Source organism: Penicillium verrucosum, assembly GCF_028828655.1.
Source record: "Penicillium verrucosum strain IBT 35672 chromosome Unknown utg000001l_segment0_segment0, whole genome shotgun sequence".
Lineage (NCBI taxonomy): Eukaryota > Fungi > Ascomycota > Eurotiomycetes > Eurotiales > Aspergillaceae > Penicillium > Penicillium verrucosum.
In genome coordinates, this window is record NW_026643210.1 from 14965434 (window position 1) to 14985569 (window position 20136).

The 20136-nt window shown below is 47.0% G+C and overlaps 7 protein-coding genes across 7 annotated transcripts; 5 read left to right on the forward strand and 2 right to left on the reverse strand.

Annotated features, from left to right (window-relative positions):
- Nucleotides 1-2786: 2786 nt before the first annotated feature.
- N7516_005529 (proteasome assembly chaperone 4 family protein) lies at nucleotides 2787-3568 on the reverse strand (the record flags this gene model as incomplete). Its single annotated transcript, XM_057218249.1, has 2 exons — nucleotides 2787-3035; nucleotides 3344-3568. The coding sequence occupies 2 exons, from the start codon at nucleotides 3566-3568 to the stop codon at nucleotides 2787-2789; spliced, it is 474 nt and encodes a 157-aa protein (XP_057080132.1).
- A 596-nt stretch (nucleotides 3569-4164) lies between these two features.
- On the forward strand, nucleotides 4165-5523 carry N7516_005530 (uncharacterized protein; the record flags this gene model as incomplete). Its single annotated transcript, XM_057218250.1, has 2 exons — nucleotides 4165-4283; nucleotides 4410-5523. The coding sequence occupies 2 exons, from the start codon at nucleotides 4165-4167 to the stop codon at nucleotides 5521-5523; spliced, it is 1233 nt and encodes a 410-aa protein (XP_057080133.1).
- A 947-nt stretch (nucleotides 5524-6470) lies between these two features.
- On the forward strand, nucleotides 6471-8541 carry N7516_005531 (Hsp70 family protein; the record flags this gene model as incomplete). The annotated part of the gene is made up of 5 exons (XM_057218251.1): nucleotides 6471-6800; nucleotides 6865-7054; nucleotides 7102-7796; nucleotides 7846-8284; nucleotides 8342-8541. The coding sequence occupies 5 exons, from the start codon at nucleotides 6471-6473 to the stop codon at nucleotides 8539-8541; spliced, it is 1854 nt and encodes a 617-aa protein (XP_057080134.1).
- Nucleotides 8542-9223: 682 nt separating this feature from the next.
- N7516_005532 (tubulin-binding prefolding complex subunit GIM3) lies at nucleotides 9224-9947 on the reverse strand (the record flags this gene model as incomplete). Its single annotated transcript, XM_057218252.1, has 3 exons — nucleotides 9224-9416; nucleotides 9570-9637; nucleotides 9714-9947. The coding sequence occupies 3 exons, from the start codon at nucleotides 9945-9947 to the stop codon at nucleotides 9224-9226; spliced, it is 495 nt and encodes a 164-aa protein (XP_057080135.1).
- Nucleotides 9948-10716: 769 nt separating this feature from the next.
- N7516_005533 (autophagy-related protein 27) lies at nucleotides 10717-11855 on the forward strand (the record flags this gene model as incomplete). Its single annotated transcript, XM_057218253.1, has 3 exons — nucleotides 10717-10978; nucleotides 11071-11581; nucleotides 11660-11855. 3 exons carry the CDS (start codon nucleotides 10717-10719, stop codon nucleotides 11853-11855), a joined length of 969 nt encoding a protein of 322 aa, XP_057080136.1.
- Nucleotides 11856-13077: 1222 nt separating this feature from the next.
- Nucleotides 13078-17639, forward strand: N7516_005534 (WD40 repeat-like protein; the record flags this gene model as incomplete). The annotated part of the gene is made up of 3 exons (XM_057218254.1): nucleotides 13078-13264; nucleotides 13320-15556; nucleotides 15612-17639. 3 exons carry the CDS (start codon nucleotides 13078-13080, stop codon nucleotides 17637-17639), a joined length of 4452 nt encoding a protein of 1483 aa, XP_057080137.1.
- A 654-nt stretch (nucleotides 17640-18293) lies between these two features.
- On the forward strand, nucleotides 18294-19101 carry N7516_005535 (uncharacterized protein; the record flags this gene model as incomplete). Its single annotated transcript, XM_057218255.1, is given in 3 exon segments — nucleotides 18294-18340; nucleotides 18352-18528; nucleotides 18906-19101. 3 exon segments carry the CDS (start codon nucleotides 18294-18296, stop codon nucleotides 19099-19101), a joined length of 420 nt encoding a protein of 139 aa, XP_057080138.1.
- Between the last annotated feature and the right edge of the window lie 1035 nt (nucleotides 19102-20136).

Here is a 20136-nt window from a genome sequence, read left to right on the forward strand (position 1 = left end):
GGTGTATTCTTCATTACTAGAACTCTGAAACAAAAGCTTTATTATATGTTATTATTTGTAAAGATAAATTTAATATATGCTGTTTTTTTACTGGCAGAATCTTATATAATCATAAGATGTGGGGCTATATATTCCCGGAATTTCTCCGGTCGGATCATCAAGCGAGGAAAAAAAAGACTCCCGCGACACTTTGTACCTTATGGAATCAATCTAGATATCCTCCGCCCCCAATGTCGCCATCGAGCCTCCTTTTCCCCGCTCGGTTAGAGATTAGGAGTTAGGAACTTGCCCGAAACCCTAACATATCCCTTGTGACTATACGGAGTAAATGTTTTCTTTTTTTTTTTTTGCCGATGAACTTAAAATTGATTGTTGTCAATTCAAAACTAAGGCACCTGAAAGCGTCTATCATTCCCAACTCGGCAAAGACCAACATGTTCCAATCCCTGGATACAGGAGGTCTGTGTGAATGCAGCTAAACGCTTAACCCTAACGGAAAGACAGTTTACTCGGTTCGTGCCGGAACTATTCTCCATATAGTATGCAGGGGCTTAGCAATGGCACGTGTAAAGCATGGACCTATGGAATGTCCCCAGCCTAACCCAATGATACATGCAGAAACATAGTTGGTTGATGCCTAGCTTCAAACTAGTCCAGAGGTCTTTCCTGGGTGTCGGAACTTGCGGTGTACCAAGGTACCATACTTCCCCCACTATGATATGCAGCCTTTTGATTTGGTATCCTCTCATTTGGGAGGGCTCCAATTGGAACACTTCCATGTGGCGACTATCAATTGCCACCATTTCTAATTTTATGTTGGATATTGTATTGTTGTACAACATATACAGATCGCGGTAGTTGACTTCTCACCTTATAACCGAGTTGAGATCGGTAGTCCATAAATGGGTAAGGACACGCAGCTCGGCCGAGAAAGAGTAATATACCTTGGAATATACCTAGGCGCCCGAAGCGTAATATTCGTCCCCCCCACCAATTTCAACCAATGCAGACACAGCTCTCTGTCTGGAATAACCAGGTCAGCCCATCAATTCGGTAATGGCGTACATACAGTATGAACAATATAACTCAATCTATGGACTACATACATATGTTGTATGCAAAACACGTAATGTGATAATAATTCAATTGTTCTGCTCATGGATCAACACCCCACAGCGGGACAACGATCGGGATGAAACACCCGTTAACCGAGTCATTCCGATTTGCTCTGCTTGTCAACTGTCACCGGTTGTCAACCCGAGACTGACTAGTCCCCGGCTGTGTTTCAGATCGAATGGACTGGTTACGTTGAAGACCTGAGAAGTTTCGGGCTGTTTACCGAGTAGATGGTGGAAGTGGGATGTTTTTTTTTTCCTATTCACTTGTATTCTAGGAAAGAATTTAATTTTAGGATTTTTTCCCTCATCGTGGGTTTAGTCATAGGTTCGTTAGTAGTCAATATGAGGCCATGCAAGTGTTCATATGCTGGTGTGGAGTTTGAAGGATCCATGTCCACAATACGGAGTCCAACAGGATGCAACCTGATATCTGTGATAAGCACAACATAGATACATAACTAGTGGTACGTATCCTGGAAATTAATGTGCATGCAAACTCTTACATGCATCAATTAAAGCTTGGCTATATTGTGTCTTAGATTCGACGAATCAAGCTGAGTTCTTTGATTGCTTATGCCCGTCGGAACATACCATCCACATGCAGAGGGTAATATATACCCGAACGCTAACATCAACACGTCGTTCGAGAACCTACTCGCTCGCAACTTTGGATAAACGCCGGCCAGCCCCGAGTATACGCTCGCATAGTACATACCCCGGCGCCTTGTTCGGTGAATTAGACTATGCTGCATGTGCTACGAGAATCACTCCCGCTATTAGCCCAGGAAAAGCTTTTTGTACGCTTATCTTCGGATCAAGATTCGGCTTTGTCCAGCCGAGGGACTAAACTAGTGGGTTGTCGGAGTCTGCAGCAATGTCATTGATAACAGCCTCGCATAAGCCTCACGCACATGCTTGCAGTTCTGGGTAAGAAGTCAAAGCACCTCTACCAGAAATAGAATAGAAGCTTATGTATCCAGGGTATTCATCCCTGTCTTCTACGACGCGGACACGGCGGCTTAAGAACTAGCCCTTTCCTTCAACGAGTGTAGCGACATAGCCCGAGCTACTGGTTAGCTGCATGAATAGCCTACCCTACATGATGAGGTTGGTTGTCCCGACGATCATGTCTTATCTGTCCCTGGTGCATTATTCGCCCCAGTTTGTGGCATCGAGGAGCGCCGGAGTCCGGAGTCTGTGCAGTAGGCGTTGTAGGCGCTGAATTGCAGTCAGTGTTCGCCATAAAAGGTTGCTTATCCTCCGCTTTGTGAACTTGGGTTTGTCCTTGAGTTTCCGTGCTGACGAGCAGATGACCAATTACAGAGAGCTCTGTGGTACTTTTCTTCAGGGGGCTATTGTTAAGGCTAGTCTTGGTGTGTTTGTCGGTTGGTATTGAGATCAGTGGAAAGTTGGGCTGCGTTCTAGTAGGTAGGGAAGGCTATCTCTCGTATTACCGGTCATTGTAGAAGGTCATTCCATGCTCCTTCGGATACCACTAATCCTTCCAGGCAGCATTCAAACAGGGTATAGTAAAGACAGTGTCTGTGAGAAAGAAAAAGAGGAAAAATTCTATCAAAACCAGGCGAACGAGTAGTGGTTCCAATTAGGTATGTGATTTTTAATCACTGAGCGATTGAAACAAAAGCTGCACAATTCGTTCGACTGAGTTCATTCAATATTTTCAGCTTTCTCCTGCTTGTGCTCTTCCCATTTCTCCATGATCACGTTGACGATCTTGGTCAGCCCTTCCATTTCCTCCGCAACTTCCAACCCCATGCCATGTGGGTCAATACTGCAGCCAACGTAGACCGGGATAGAGAACCGTCGAGCTAGGATTTTGGCTATGCGGGTTGTGTATTCAATGCTAGATGGTGATGTGTAGAGTGTTGTTGATATTGTCGACTTAGGTGAAGTGCGCTATATAAATGTCAGCCATGCCTCATACCACAAATCATTTTATTGAAAAAAAAAAAAAAAAAAAAAAACAAGGAAATTCCAACTATCAGGTTTGGGAAATCCGTTTAGCGCAACAGGTCCCCTGCCTGATTGGAGCTTGAAGTTGGGTTGTGTGCATATTACACTTCGAGTCAAACAGGGAAGAGGTGTTCCAGAGTTGGGCCAAACAAAGATGCCATCCCTTGTCCATACAGTATGGTAGATGAAAGGACTTTTGTGTTTATTTGAAAATGACAAAGAATTCCAAACTTGGCAGATGGGGTACTTACATCAGGCATCGCATAGACGAAGCTTCCCATTGGTTTGATTGAGCCGCCCGAATCACCTGGCGACGAGGTGGCCAGGAATACCATGGCACAATGGCCCAAAAAGTTCAAGTGAACATGTGCTGTTGTATGCAAAGCTTTGGGCAAGGTGAAGGAGATCTCTTGAGGCTTGACGCTGGGAGTAGCTAGCTCCGGCAAAGGAACGGCTGGTGGGGCTTCGGTTGCCATAGTGGTTGTTCTATTGGTTTTCGGTGTAAAGTAAGAAGTATGTTGTTAAAAAGAAAATGTACACGAGAATGGTATTCAGACAAGTTGAAGAAAGTCGGAACATTCAATATCGAATCCCCGCCCTGGGAGTGTTACGGTGCGCCACAACAGCCACGCGTGACTTAATTCCCATTGTGCTGGCAGAAAATCACTTGGGCTCTCTTTACCTCTTTGTAACTTCTTCCCCTGAAGATATAACAATAGCTTTTAGCAGATTTCTATGTTAATGGCATATTTTAGTTACGTTTCCCACCTACTACATTGTCCTATATCCAGGTAGGCTGCAGCTGTATATCTATTCTATAGTATTTATAATCCAAATGAGGAGGCGGAGAGGAGCACGGTAAAGCCGATTTACCCAATGGGAGTCATTGTTTGCCTTAGGAAAGATTGCCCACTTGTTTCGTCTGCCCCTCCATATACTTTCTCTGGTCTCGCTCTTCCTTCTTCTTCTCTGTCGCTGCCAATTCTTTTTTTTTTTTTTTTGGTGTGTGACCCTGTAGCATTGAGTAGCGGCGTTAGACGTGGAGCTAGTCTGACAACCTCCACCCGTGGACATGGCATCTGAGCATCAAAAGCCCCAGACCGGCGAGGAAAGCGGCTGGGGAGGGGACTTCGACCCTTTCGCTGATCCCGAAGAACGTAGGGTGCTATTTGCTGCGTTTGACTCATTCAGGTACGTGAGTAGACAGTTTATTACAGGATATGTCTTTTTGGCTTCCAAGATTGTAGCTTTTGAATCGGATTGAAACAACCAATTGCCTTGATACAGTCGCAATGGTTTCGGCTAACCCATACACAGACAATATCGGCGAACTGCGCATATGAATACTACTCATCGTCGACGGCAAGCTTTCTATGCCCTGCCCTCAGCACACTGGCAGATGCTCTCGGAACCTCCATTCTCCATCCTCGATAACTTCAATAAGGTGGATGATGCCATTGACACCAACGCCGATATCGCCGATGCAATTCTAGCGCTGGGTCTCCAGTCATTTGGTCTTCCTGCAAACCCCGACAGCACCGATCCTACTAAAAATTGGCATGACATAGCGACTTCATCAGATGTCAACAAAGCGCACTCAACGATACGCCAGTTCTATCGTGACTGGAGTGCCGAAGGACGACCCGAGAGAGAAGTCTGCTATGATCCCGTGCTCCAGGTTCTCAACGAGGAGTTCAAGACGCGGCGTGATAACGCAGAGGAAATCCGTGTTCTGGTTCCTGGTGCTGGCCTGGGCCGGTTAGTGTTCGAAATCTGTATGGCAGGCTATGACGCCGAGGGAAATGAGATCTCCTACCACCAGCTGCTCGCCAGTAGCTGGGTTCTGAACCACACTGACGGGCCGGCAAAGCACGCCCTTCATCCTTTCGCATTGCATTTCTCCAATCTCCAATCCCGAGCACAGCAACTCCAGCAAGTTATGATTCCTGACACACACCCCGGATTCGCCATGCAGGAGGCTGCGAGTGCTGGTCGCCGCTTGGGTACAATGTCCATGTCCGCAGCAGATTTCACTGTATTGTACACCCAACCGAGCAACCACGAGACGTTTGATGCGGTCACGACAGTTTTCTTCATTGATACAGCTCCAAACCTTATTAGATACATCGAGACGATCCGACACAGCCTCAAACCCAATGGGCTCTGGATTAACGTGGGTCCATTACTATGGCATTTCGATGACGGCCACTCCCGTAGAGGAAGTGGCTCCGAATACGAGGGGGCTGGGATTGGCGAGCCGGGCAATGTGGAGTTATCCGAGGATGAAGTGCTGAGCCTTGTGGCGCGTATGGGCTTCCGCCTAGAAAAGCGTGGAGATCGGAAGGCTTGCGGCTACATTCAGGATCCTAACAGTATGCTTCAGAATCTGTATCAGCCATCTCACTGGGTGATGCGAAAAGTGGTAGTTTAAATTTGGGGGCTGGTGGGAAAGTGGACAAGCCCCTGTAATTTGGAGACATCGGCTGTGCTAAATTTATTTTTGTTTTCACCCGTTGGGGGCCAAAACTCCGAACAAAGAAGTAACCTAAGGGTCCTGAGGATTATTATTGTTGGATTAGGAAAAATGCAGACTCGAAAATATGTTCTGAATAGTTCACGTATCTCATCAAGATGTACTCCCTACTACTACTACTACGACTACTACTACTACTACTACTACTAGTAGTAGGGAGTAGTAGTAGTACCACCCCGCGAGGAGGTGGGCGCCAAGGTAAACGGTGAGATTGAATTAAATATTTCAAAATAATCATTTAATTTGGAGATTTCTATCCATATACAACATAGAGTACTCCGTACGAGTACGGAGTATATGTTGTATACAAAGTTAACTAGTATCATAACTATAACATCCTTATAAACAAAGCCTATCTAAATATAAAGTCAACCAGAGATTCGGGACTATAATCGTCAATTTCTAATTTCTAATTTCTAATTTCTGATATATATATAACTAGTTAATATGTAGTTATCTAACTATCTACTAGGTACGGAGTAACTAGTTAAATGTAATCAGTTTGTCATTCTTTCAAGTCTCTTTGATCTCCACAATTTACCGTAAACCCTCAGCCTCACTTTCCCCCCTCTTTCATCTTTTTCTCCCCCCCTTCCCATTTCCTGCTCTTTTTCCCTTTCTTGTTGCCTCACATGGACCTCATGAGTTCCCGATTTAAGTCATTTGGCTTTAGGAACAAACATAAACCTCCTCCTAATTCCACCCCGATTATCCCTCCCGCCCCTAGTTCCCCACCCCCATCTGGTCACAGCTCATCAACAACAAGTCTCCCAATGAATCCTCAGCAGCCACAGCCTCAGTTAGGCCGACCGCCAAGTTACACAAACAACAGACCAACCAGTCCAATGGTTCATGGTCAACAACAACCTCCACCCATCACCACAAACCTCCAATACAACCCAAATGCTCCCTTGCACGGCCCACCGGGTTATGGTATGCAGCAGCAGCAGCCGATGGCTCCAAGTATCGCACCTTCACTGTCCAACACTCAGTATCCAGGGCGCAACCCTGCGGTCGAGGTCGAGGGTGGGGGTCGGAGCAAGGCCCAACTGATTGTCGGTATTGACTTCGGTACGACCTTCTCAGGTGTCGCATACGCATTCGCGACCAACAACCAGGCAAGCGAGGACATTATCACGGAATGGCCCGGAGCCGGAACCCACGCAAAACAAAAGGTGAGCGTGACCAAAACAAGTACCCTCCATGAACGCGAGCCTGACAAATGGGCTTCCCTACTAGATTCCCACCGTCCTCTACTACGACCAATACCAAAAGGTAGTAGGATGGGGCCCCGATATCGCCGACGCTCTCGCCCCGACTGGATACCCCAAGCCCCAAGTGCAGAAAGTCGAGTGGTTCAAACTCCAGCTGATGCTCTCCGGAAACACCTACATTGATCCCATCAACCTGCCTCCCCTCCCCCGGGCAAGTCCGAAATCGATGTCGCTGCCGATTACCTCTTCAAGCTACGACAAGCCATTCGCGCTCAGCTGCAAAAGGCACTGGGCGAGGTGTTCACGCGCGAGGAGCGCAATATCCGATACTATCTGACGGTACCGGCTATTTGGAACGACGCCGGCAAGGCCGCGACGCGGACTGCTGCCATTCAAGCTGGCTTCTTGCGCGACGAGAACGATAACCGTCTCACACTAGTGTCAGAGCCCGAGGCAGCGGCATTGTTCTGTGCCAAGAGCGGACTGCTCAACTTGAAGGTGGGCGATGCTATTTTGATTGTGGATTGCGGTGGTGGTACCGTGGATTTGATCGCATATGAAGTCGAGGAAGAGCAGCCCTTCAGTGTGATGGAATGTACTGCCGGGTCTGGTGACTCGTGTGGTTCAACGGCCCTGAATCGGAACTTCAGTAACATCTTGCGCGCAAAGATTCGGAAGATGAAGCTGCCGGATGGCTCTCGGACGGCGGGCAAGGTCTACGCGAAGTGTATCATGGACTTTGAGAACCGTATCAAGGCCGACTTCCGCAACAACGGACAAAAATGGGCAGTGGACGTGGGTATTGAGGCCGACTTCCCCGATGCTGGTATTGAGGAGGGCTACATGACATTCATGAACGAGGAGATCCTCCAGTGCTTTGAGCCTGTTGTCAACCGTATCCTCGAGTTGGTCCGCAACCAGATCATCGCCATTCAAGCACAGAACCGTCTGATCCAGGTGAGGGTATCCCGGTCGAGTCTTGAGTGCAAAGCTAACGAGTTTGCAGAATGTTCTGGTCGTCGGTGGATTTGGTGCTTCAGAATACCTCTTCCAGCAGATCAAGCTCCATGTGCCGCCACAGTATCAGTCAAAGGTTGTCCGCCCGATGGACTCGGTGGCTGCGATCGTCAAGGGTGCAGTCACCGCAGGTATTACCGAGCGGGTCGTCACACACCGTGTAGCACGTCGGCACTACCTTATGGCCACGCTTCAACCATTCAAGGAGGGCTATCACCCGGAACAGTACCGTGTGCCCAGTTTGGACGGCCGCGATCGATGCAAGTACACCCGTCAGATTTTCGTCCAAAGGGGAGAGCGTGTCAGGATTGGCGAGCCAGTCAAGGTCAGCTTCTTCCGCCAAGTTGCACCTGGTGCCACCCTCATGTACGAGGATGTGCTATATGCCTGTGACGAGGATGTCTGCCCCGAGTACACCAAGGATCCACGTAAGTTGAGAGATTACATTTCCCAAGGTTTGTGCAAATTACTAATACTTTCCCTAGGCATCAAGGAAGTCGTTACACTCACCTCCGATCTATCACGCAAGAACCTCGAGACCGACTTCGAGCGCATGGACACACCCCAGGGCATCTTCTACCGTGTCTACTTCGACATTTACCTTACGCTAGATGGCAGTGAATTCAGCGCCGAACTGGTCTGCCAGAACGAGATCATGGGCCGCTGCCGTGCCAAGTTCCGTTGATCTACCAACTTTCGCACACAGGAAACACATAAGAAAACACACATACGCGCGCCATATATACATCCCTCCTGGACGAGGCCCATGGCATCATCGGTGAACAGAGGTGTGACCATGACATAAGTTTTATTGATTTGAATCTCCCTTACATTGGTCTTGGATCGGTGAACTGGTCAAATACCCCCAACCGGTTGATCGGGCATGACTGCACCGGTGAATAGGCGTTATCTGTGTTGATTATTGGGGAATCCCTGTGCCGTTCCTAAATATATGCCACAGGTTGGTGGAACCATTTGTTTTGCCTACTTGTTTTCCTTGGCGATTCCTTTTTTTTTTATCTTTTTTTTTCTTCTCTCCTTATTTTCTTCTCTCGCCTTCTTAGATACCTCTTGACTATTATGTTTTGTTTGAATGATATTGACGAGCTGTGGTCCTCATCTGACTTATAATTTCCACCTCCATCTACATATTTCCACCTCCATGTACTCATGGTCATGAGCATGTATGAAGCACATGCCATGGCATCTAACCTATGATCAAGTTCATCCATTCCACGTATTTAATCTAGACAACAAGTGCAGATTGTCAAGCCTCCCCATTTTTCAGACTAGATCATAGAAAAGAATGAGAAACAAGTCCCAAGAGACAAAAAGTAAGAGTGGTAATACATCCAAATTCATCTCAATCAAGTCTCCAGGTTAATGCTTCGACCAAACCGCGCATACAGTGCAACCTTCAGCTGCTGCATTTCCTCGCGCAGCTCACCAATGGAGTCCTCTAGCTTGGTGACATCTGTGTCGATCTTCTCTGTTGATGCAGAGAGCATTCCCTGCGCGTCTGATAGAGGTAGTTGGAAGAATGAGTCGCCGATTTTGTACCTAGATGGCGCTGTTAGTGATGATCTCTTTTATTTTCTTCCTCTTTGATTCTTCGGTTTCTTTCCAATCCTCCAAGACGAGGATCTAAAAACCGAACATATATAAAAAAGGAAAGGGAAAAAAAAAACGAGATAGGAAGAGGGTATTCCTTACGGCACAAGCTCATCTTCATCAGCAAGTTCCAATTCCATTGAAACCTCTTCCAAGTCCTCCTTATCCTTCTGTAAACCAGTTAGCAGCATATCCAATACATAACAGAAGACAAGGTCCTCAAAAACAATAATCAAAACTCCATACCTGCTTCCCCTTCAACTGCTCGTCAAGCACAGTCTGACGCTGATGCAGCCGACTGAACCGGTTAATCTTCTCCTGATCCTCACGACGGACTTCATTCTCATCATTGGCGGATGTCTCATCCGCCTTTGTGAGCTGCGCGTTGGCGAGGTTAGCTTGAGAGCTTCGGCTTTGGTGGGGTTTGTCGCGCTTGAGCTTGGTGGGGGGGGTTTGGCTTACCATACGCGGCTGCACCATTTTGGCTGTCTTGGAGGGGGAATTTGGTTGGATTTAAACGAGGGATTTGTCTGTTCTTTTGTGTTTTGGGATTCTGTTTTGTCCTCGTTGCGGGTTGGTTGGTTTGCGCGTTTGATATCGGGTTTGAGTGGGTGGTCTGTGCGTGGCGATGAGATGAGTTGATATTTGGAGCTGAGAGAGTATTTATATAGTACATTTACAGGGTGTAGAGTTATCAGCTCTTATTTCTACTTCTTTCCTGGATGTATTAGTTCTTTTTTATTTCTCTTCTATTTTGCTTCTATTCTTCTTTTTATCCTTTATATATATCAGGATTGGGTAGGTCGGGTACTTGGAGTGACATCATAGTCGCTCTTATTTCTATGAAGAATATAAAAAAACCATTTTGATAAAAAGTCACCTAAACTCCATTAATAGTTCTAAATACTCCAGAACTTCAAGGCATCTTCTTCCGAGTTGAGTGTAGGCATCACCTTTCTTAGTTGTCAAAACACCGCCACCGGAGAAACGAAACACCTCCGCAGGAACATCCCCGTCATCGTCACTTTTCAACTTCACAGGGAGACCTTCGAACCAATAACCAGATCTCTCCAATTTCGGGTTAAACCTACTTACTGGTCACATTTGTCTTGTGTACATCTGTCCTCGTGACCATCTCCACCTGAGCTATCGAGCTCCCTCCCGCGCGAAAGCCTCATCCCAGCTTTCATCCGTCCTCCTTCCACCCAACCCTGCGCGACTCTGCCAGTCCAACACCACATTGATCAAAATGCGAATGCAATCAGGCGGAGTTTCACTACTCCTCTCCACACTCCTATCAAGCCTGGCATCCGCGTCCGGCTTCGACTGCGCGCAGATCAAGATCGACAGTTACAAATACGATCTCAGTCCCCTAAAAGGCGTCCATGAGCTGACTCACAGCGTCACCACGGATGACTTCGTCACGAATACAACTTACCGATTGAATATTTGCAATATTCTCGGGGCTTCTGCCCGGTACGAGGATGCGACGTGCGGGACTAGCAAAAACAGTACGTTCTGCCCGAGATGACGCGACCACACCACCATGTTGAAGGGGTCTTCTGTTTGGGGGTGATCACGCTAATTGATGTATTGTTTTTAGTCTGTGGATTTGTGCACCGAATAGCTAAGGACGGAAATGGTGGCTCTACATTCGGGTTCCCGATCGTCGGCCTCGATCCCGTCGGCCAAGGCTCCAAGAACCCAGAACTGAAGCGATTGAAGGATATCGACCCCGAGACCGAAGGATTGCGCGTGAAGCTGGAAGGCGGCTCATACAAGGGAGATGGAAATGACCAGAAGGCCAAGAAGGCTGGCGCTATCATTGAATTCCAGTGTGACCACGAGCGATCTGGACTGGAGGGCCTGCACACGCTTGAAGCAGACCCGGAAACGATGGAGCGACGACGGAGAGCGGAGGGCGAGGAAGGTGGTGCGCCGGCGGGAAACAGCAGCAGTAGTCTGCAGTTCAAGAGCTTTGGTCCGTCTGATGATGATACCTACATCCTGAGACTGGATTGGCGCACAAAGTACGCTTGTGACGAGTACGAGAAGGAGAAGGGTGATGCTCCCGGTTCCAACAGCTGGGGTTTCTTCACCTGGTTGATTATCATGTGAGTTGTTTTTTCCTCTTAGTTCCTAGGATGTTCCTGCCTCTGCATTGAAAACACCCTGCTAATCAATCTATCCAGTGCCTTCCTCTGCATCGCTGCCTACCTCATCTTTGGCTCTTGGCTCAACTACAACCGCTACGGCGCCCGCGGTTGGGATCTCCTCCCTCACGGCGACACCATTCGTGATATCCCCTATCTCTTCCAGGACTGGCTCCGTCGGGTGATCAATACCCTGCAAGGAGCGGGCTCGCGGGGCGGTTACAGTGCGGTATGAAGAATCTTAGCCTGGATAGATTGGTTCCTATAGTCGTTTATACTTTTGGATGAAGATATAACATCTTCTTCTTTCTTACTGGACTGTTTCGGCCGGGTTTCAATGCCTTGTTTGCGGTATCCAAATGTTTCTTGATGAGGTTGTATGGCGCAGATGAGTTTATATGCTTGGCCATGACGAATGATATGATTTCAAGGCCAGTTATTGGGATCTATGTGTGTAAGCTTTGTTCGGTTGGAAAATCACAGGATTTCTTGTAGTATGTAGCCCCTATATAAATACTTGGTTTGCCCGCTTCGTTCAATTTCAACTCCTTGTGGCCGTTTCGGAGAACTTTGGAGCATGTCGTTAACTTCAAACGACGAATTGTATCCTGGGCCATGTCCAGAGGTCTTCAGTGGTAAGTACAGTCATAAGACTGATTGACCTGACTCATCTATCCCATTGCCTAACTAGAGCAATCTGAATGGAAGCAATTAGCATGATTTTGCTGTGACTTCTTTTATGTTTGTTATATCAACTATCGAGTGAGACATTTGAATACTGTTTCTTTCTTCTTGACACCAGATCGAGACACTAAGATAGATTTGGTGTTAGTGTTGATCTGTGGAATTTACTGTTATGAACTATGTTGTAGCATATTCCCCTTTGATATAGTCTAATATAGCTGGCTCGTGAGTCTGCGCCTGGTGGCACTGCCCGTCGTATGTTTGCATACATCAATTGCCAAATCCTCGTATTGAGAATTTTCATTATGACATGAGAGCATTCCAAGTTGGTGCTGCTCAGGGGGTTCTGCATGGCTTTAACTTCGGCGTTAACTGATTGGTCTTGGACGCACGAAAAAGGTCCATTGGGCACCTATGCAGCTTCATGCGCTGTCACTGAGCTAGCAGTGCATCTTATACGGAGTACGTGACGAGTTATTCTAGAGTAAAACATTTCTCTACCATTCCAGGAAGACTGCTCTCTCAACCACCAAGCCATGAGCGACTAGTCCCTCCATATCATTTCTTTTAACTGCATGCAAAGACCACGCCCGCCAAAAGAAAGGGAAAGAAAAAGGGGGAGATACAAATTGGGAGAAATCAACTGCAATGGAGAGCAGAAATGAAAAGTTTTCATTGAGGCAAAGCCTTCAGAGAGGCTTGGAACGCACAAAGAGTAAGGTTTCCCTCCCAGCTTTGATGGAGGTAAACTGACGGTCCATTCTAAAGAACACATGCGCTTCTATTCGGGCAAGAATGCCGTGCCGATAAATAGTTCTAGTCCAGAGCCAGAAGCTGACACTGGAAGAGGCTCACCTGAGAATTTTACTCTGTGGGACGAAGCCTATGATCTTTTGAAGGCAGAAAAGCCTGAACTTTTGTTTGAGTACGAATGCATCTTATCACGAGTACTCGACGAAGGTAGCCAACAAAATTCTTGATCGTCCGGAGCCAAAATGCTAACATCACTGTATAGACAAGCGAACTCCGATACAGCGAGCACGAGATCCGGATAATTCCAACAATATTCCCCAACTCAATATATCAGAACGTCGTGAAATGCTACAGCATATTGCTGAGTCCAGCTTTAAAAAAATGCAAGAGGGAAAGCAAGCGACGTTCTTCGGAAAGAAAATTGTGTGGCAAGAGTCGATAGGAAAGCTCGGGATGGGCATAGAATGGGTTCAGAATTACGCCAAAGACGCACTCAGAGATGTTCCTTATGCGCCCGCTGCTATGGCATGCACATCCCTTCTTCTTCCTTTGTTAACCAGCCCATATAAGACTGATGGTGAAAATAATACGGGGTTTCTGTACGTCTCGTCGCAAATTCGATACTACATCGCGATGGAAACATGTCTACCGTCCGACATTCGGCATGATGATATAACGGCTAAGCTGAAGGAGCAATTGAAAGGTTTATATAAACTTGTGATTGACTACCAGGTGCAGAGTGTGATGAAGTTCAATCGCAACGCCGGAAAGAACTTCCTTCGGAGTGTGGTCGATTATGACGACTGGAGCGGTCTGCTGAAAATAATCCAAGAGGAAGAGAAGACACTCGACAGGAATTTCCACCAAGCTGCAGCCGTGTTAAAACTACAGGACTTTCGGTTAAATCTACAGCACCTTCGTGACCTCAAACAGGAGGCTCAAGAATCACGCGAGCAACTCCAGGATATTGCCAGTTACGCACAGAAAATTGAACAGCACATGTATGAGTCCGAAAAACGTCGTGTGCTGGGAACGCTAAAGGCTACCGACCCTTCGCTGGAGAAACAATCCCTTGAGAAGCGTAAAGGCGGCCTGCTCGAAAAATCATATGGTTGGGTGATTGATAACGAAGACTTTAAGAGGTGGAAGAACGCTAGCTCAGGTCAGCTTCTATGGGTCAAAGGGGATCCTGGCAAAGGAAAAACAATGTTACTCTGTGGAATCATCAATGAGCTTTCTCCAGTACTTACTGGTGACCCCAATATTGCGTTCTTCTTTTGTCGAGCTAGCGAGGAAAGCCTTAACACTTTCTCTGCAGTTCTACGAGGACTAATCTTTATGCTTGTGGAGCAGCAGCCTTCACTAACGAATCACTTCCAAAATTCCTTTGATGGCCATAATTCTTGGGTCGCCTTGGTGGAGACCTTAGCAAGGATCCTCAATGATCCGACTTTACACCCAACTTACTTCGTCATTGATGGGCTTGATGAATGTATTGAAGATCGGCAATTCCTTCTTGACCTGATTGTTGAGCATTCGTCGGCTCATGAAAAGGTCAAATGGATCGTCTCGAGCCGGAACTGGGTGGAAATTGAGCTATCTCTCGGCCGGGTAACGAAAATGACACTTCAGCTGGAGTTGAACGAAGTGACCTTGTCAAAGGCCGTTCACTTCTTCATCGATTATAAGGTCAAAAAATTGGCCGACGCAATTCCCAGGAAACCCGAGGTTTGGAAAGATGTCAAGGACCATCTACTTCAGAATGCCAATGACACATTTCTCTGGGTAGCCTTGGTTTGCGAAGAGCTTGCCAAAGCCAGTAGATTGGGGAGTGTTATGGAGAAACTTGGAGAATTTCCTCCTGGTCTTGAGAATATCTACAAGCGCATGATGAGCCAAATTTCCGAAATTAACAGCTCATCTGATCCTGAGACGTGCTTGTCTATTCTGGGCCTTGTCACGACTGTTCTCCGCCCCATCACGCTGGAGGAAATGATGGTCTACATTGAAGTGCGTGGTGATGTCAATGACGCACTCGATCTAGTTCGACTTTGTGGCTCTTTCCTATCTGTTCAGGATGGCACAATCTTCTTGATTCACCAATCAGCAAAAGACTTTCTCACGAAGGATGAGACATCCAGCAAGATATATCCCGATGGGAAGGAGAGGGTACATTACGATCTATTCTCCAAGTCGCTACAACTTATAGGAAGAACGTTGAGAAGCGATGTCTATGGTTTGAGTGCACCTGGTTATCCGATTGAGCAGGTCCAGCCGCCAAATCCAGATCCCCTACTTGCAGTACGCTATGCATGTGTCTACTGGGTCGACCACATCATATGCAGTAGGATCGATGACACTGAGAGAGCCCTCCAAGGAGGAGAATCCGTGTATTCGTTTCTTTGTCAGAGCTATCTTTGTTGGTTAGAGGCCATGAGCATCCTCAAGAGCATTCCTGGTGCCATTGCATCCTTGCAAAAACTGGAAAAGTTGATCGAGGTATGCATTTACCAGGCTGGGTTGAGAATTATGTTCCATACTGACATTGACATAGAAATGGACATATGAAAGGTCAGAACCCTTGATATACCAACTTAGGGATGCCATCCGATTTGTCCAGTACACCAAGGTCGCCATTGAAAGCAGCCCACTTCAGGTTTACCATTCATCTCTCATCTTTAGCCCCATGGATAGTATCACGCGACAAGGGTACTATGACGGAGTGATTGGAGGAGCCTTGAATAAGAGATTGCCGCTGATGGAGAGGGCTTGGAGCCAATGTCTTCAAACCTTAGAAGGTCACAACGATGGGGTCGTCTCTATCGCCTGGTCTCAGGATGGAAGTCGACTCGCTTCAATGACCAACAGCAGCGCCAGAATATGGAATTTGGGTACTAACGACCGCAGTCTCGTCCTCGAAGTGGATGGACCTTCAAAATCTTCAATCTGGTGGCTAGATGACACCCAAGTCGCTGCGCTGTCGAAAAGTGCTATCAAGGTCTGGAATATAGCTACCAGGCAATCTGAATCAAAGTTTGAGGACCATTCACTCGACCTTTCTTGCATGGCCTGGTCGTATGATCGACGTCGACTCGCCTTGGCATCAGATAAGTCTATCTGGATTGCGGATCCAACTACCGCCATCTTGGTACCAATGCTGGAGGGCCACACGGGGGCTATCTGGGCGTTGGCCTGGTCGCCAGATGGGACTCAACTCACATCAGGTTCAAAGGATGGAGGCATCAGGTTGTGGGATGCAAGTACCATGAAGTGCCTCCGTACCATTCCGAGTTCTGAATGGGTCAGGTCCATAGAATGGTCTTTGGATGGTAGTCGGTTTGCCTCGAGCTCGGCTAATGGTTCCATCAGAGTATGGGATACCAAAACGTGGGAGATTATGTCACTCCATGGCCATAAAGGGTGGGTTGAAGCGATAGCCTGGTCTCCAGATGGATCCAAAATTGCATCAGGGTCCTATGATACGACTGTCAAGGTCTGGAATTCACATACCATGGAGTGCACCGTTACCCTTGAGGGCCATAGTGGCAATATTTGCTCTTTATCCTGGTCTCCAGATGGAAGGCACCTTGCCTCCGGGTCCGATGACAAGACCGTCAAAATATGGGACACAACAATCAAATTTCAGCCAACCAAAAGGGGCCATAATGGACCTGTGCAATCGATTACCTGGAGTCACGATGGAGCCAAAGTGATATCAGAATCAATGGACGCAACCATTCGGTCGTGGAATAGAATTACCGGCGAGTGCACGATTCTCGAAGGCCATAATGGCATACGATGCAAGTTTTTCGGGAATCACGATGAAAATAAATATGCATCAACATTGTATGATGGCGTCGTCCACGTGTGGGATCCGATTACTGGACAGGGCACGCCTTGCGGGGAACATCGCTACGGTGTTACAGACATTGCCTGGTCTCCCAAAGGAACTCAACTCGCATCATCATCATATGATAAGACAGTTCGAGTGTGGAATCCGACTAATAGTCGTGAGTTCTTGGCTTTTAGAGGGCATACCGACGTGGTTGATGATATTGCCTGGTCTCCCAACGGACGTCAAATTGCATCAGCATCAAGGGATCATACCATTCGGGTGTGGAATGCGACTACCGGTCAAGAGGTCTCGATTTGCAGAGAGCATACCAACACAGCTTCGACAGTTTCCTGGTCTTGCGATGGACGCCTACTTGCATCTGCATCGGACCATCGAATCGTTGTATCAAATCCAACCACTGGCCAGTGTATCTTAAATTTCCCTATTGAAACCAGTGGCTTCCTTCAGTTCGATGACACCGACCTATACTTACTCCACACTGGGTTTGGCAAGTTCGATATTAGGGATCTGGTACGTGCCTCGACAAGCTCCAATGACTCAAACTATGTACCAAAGCCATATGGGTATGGCCTCAGCGGAGACCTGTCCTGGATAACACAAGATGGAACTAGGGTCTTGTGGTTACCCCCTGAACACCGACCTGCCGGACTACGTGCATTTGACATCTCAGGAAGAACTGTGGCCATCGGTTGTGTCTCCGGCATCGTTGAGTTCTATAACTTCTAGAATAGGTAGGAAGTAGTTGTCGAATACTAAGTTGAATACGTGGATTTACACATACAATACAAAATTGCATAATACAGTTAGTCATAGTTAGTTAGAGTTCTCAATATCAGCCATCCATACCATATACTATTGTCATACGGCCAGATTTCTGTCAAGTAGAAAGAAAGAAATTTGGGACATTGAAACCCTCGGACCGCCACGATCGGTATTATGTACGGGCGACTAGTTATAGGGATACCGTCACATAACTCTCTTATTGGTTTATATTGCTAGGCAGTAATTTGAACCTACTCCCACTTTACAAAAACTAAACTCGGGATTAGATATAGTTAGTAGTAATATTGAACCTAGATGATGCCTTATAATGCCTAAATACCTATGTACATTATCAGGTCAATGATATTAATGCCTTAGAAAATACGTAACAAATATTGACGCTATTCAAATCTCTTATAATACCTATATATAGAAATGTGATCTATGTGGTTTATGTTTTTTGCCGCCTTTATATGTATATAAAAAATATATATAAAAGGACATATAAGGAGATATCTAGAAAGAAAACTAGAAAGACAACTAGAAAGACAACTAGAAAGACAACTAGAAAGACCCTAAGAAGAAACATCCAAAAAACAAGATCTCTTAGTTATCGCAATGGGACTTGTGTCGACAACTAGCAGGAAGTGGGTGGCTACCACGACGTAACTATAAGCCAACGGCGAACAAGGGGAAACAAGCTGACCAGGGATTTCTTCCGCCATCTTGCCGCCCGTCTGCCCCCGGGCTCCCTCCCGGCTAGCCAACCCTCACTATTGAGACGGGGCTATCTAAATCGTTATCTCAGCTTAGACAAGATGCTATATGGTGGCTGTCTAACTCTTCCGGCGAGGTTCGAAGCGTCTTGGTCATCTCTATTACGAAACGAAAAGATAGAGACTTTATCGAAGTATGACAGCTGGCGCCACCGAACAGCTGCTGGGATCGTAGCACATGACCTTGTTTGTCAGGACTGTCACATGTCAACTACCAGATAGTCTCCTCTCCTCTCCTCTCTCTTCTTCTTTTCCCCTTTCTCATCAATCATCATCACCCACAATCATCATCACCCACAATCATCATCATCACGGTGATCATCAGCAGTTAGCTAGAATACTATTGCATTGCTGATCTCTCTCTTTTCCTGACTCGCTGTCAACAGCTCGTGACCCTTCATAAGGGCATACATTCCAACCTTGTGCTAACAAAGTCCGAACGTCCCCCCACTAGTCCAACAGCCAGCAGTGTTGCAGCATTGCAGCAAGCATACTACGCACACGAGGTCGAGATTTCCGCTAATGGCGTGACTAGTGCCCCGCTCACACTACCATTTGTTGCAGTGTATGGAAGACCGCCGGCACAAGGAGAGGGAGACATTGTCCTTACAGGGCAGGATTTCCTGGATATCACTAGTGATCTGTTTTGATTGCCGGGCCACCCTGCTTCCCAATTTTCACGAACGGAATAAGAAAGACCGAGTAAGATGTCAGTGTATGCTTACATATAGTATGCCTAATACCATATTTTTCCAACATTGAAATTTAGAAGTGTTGTGGTGGCCTTAGGCCTCACCTTAGTGCCGCATGCCCCTCGCAGGTAGTTAACTAGCAGTTTCCTCTCTTCCGTCGCAATCAACTCTCTCCCCCTCACTTTCCAGGCCCTACATTCTGTAGACTGCCTAACAAGAAGGAACCCCAAGGATGGACCTAAAGCCGTCTAGTCCGAGGTCTTTCCTTTGACAACACGGGAATTTGAGACCTGGCATGACCTGTGAAGTATGTAGGTGTAAAAGAGACCTTACTTCAAGAAGACGGTGATAAAATAGACAGTAAGGCACTAGCCAATGAGATATAGTCGCCCGTAATTATGGTTAGTGACACTCCACCCTTGATTGACGCTTTATCCCCCTTAATCCGGTAGTTCCGACCGACCTTCGGACTCCGAGTATGTTCAACGGGTTTAAAGACTGCCCTGCTGAATATGTAGAAAGGGGTAGAATTTGCTGTGTGCCAAACCAATGGTAATAGTTGCCAAGCCGGGGAATTGCCTCAGCCCTCGACCTTCCAAGGTCGGAATTTCGGTGACTTATATTGACGAACGAAACAAACGGAGTTATCTAGGTCAGCACGATATCGCGCCACGCCAGAGGCATTTCCACTGCCGATTCACTTGGCATTCGGTTTCTCCCTCCGAGCCCTATTTGATATCTCCAGGATTGACGGTTGTGCGTGAGGACTGCAGCATCGGCTCCGCATACAGCATTCTTCGACGTTGTTGTACGTGTATCTAGGCGCATCACGTAAACGACACTTGCCCATACACGGGGTATCAAGGTTCCAACTACGTACCACAATACTGCTACCGGTAACCAGCGGGAGAGACTTTCTCCATCTATCTCAAGCCATCTTAGGCCACGATGATCATTGCCTTGTTTCGAGGTTTGCAAGTCACAGCTTCACTT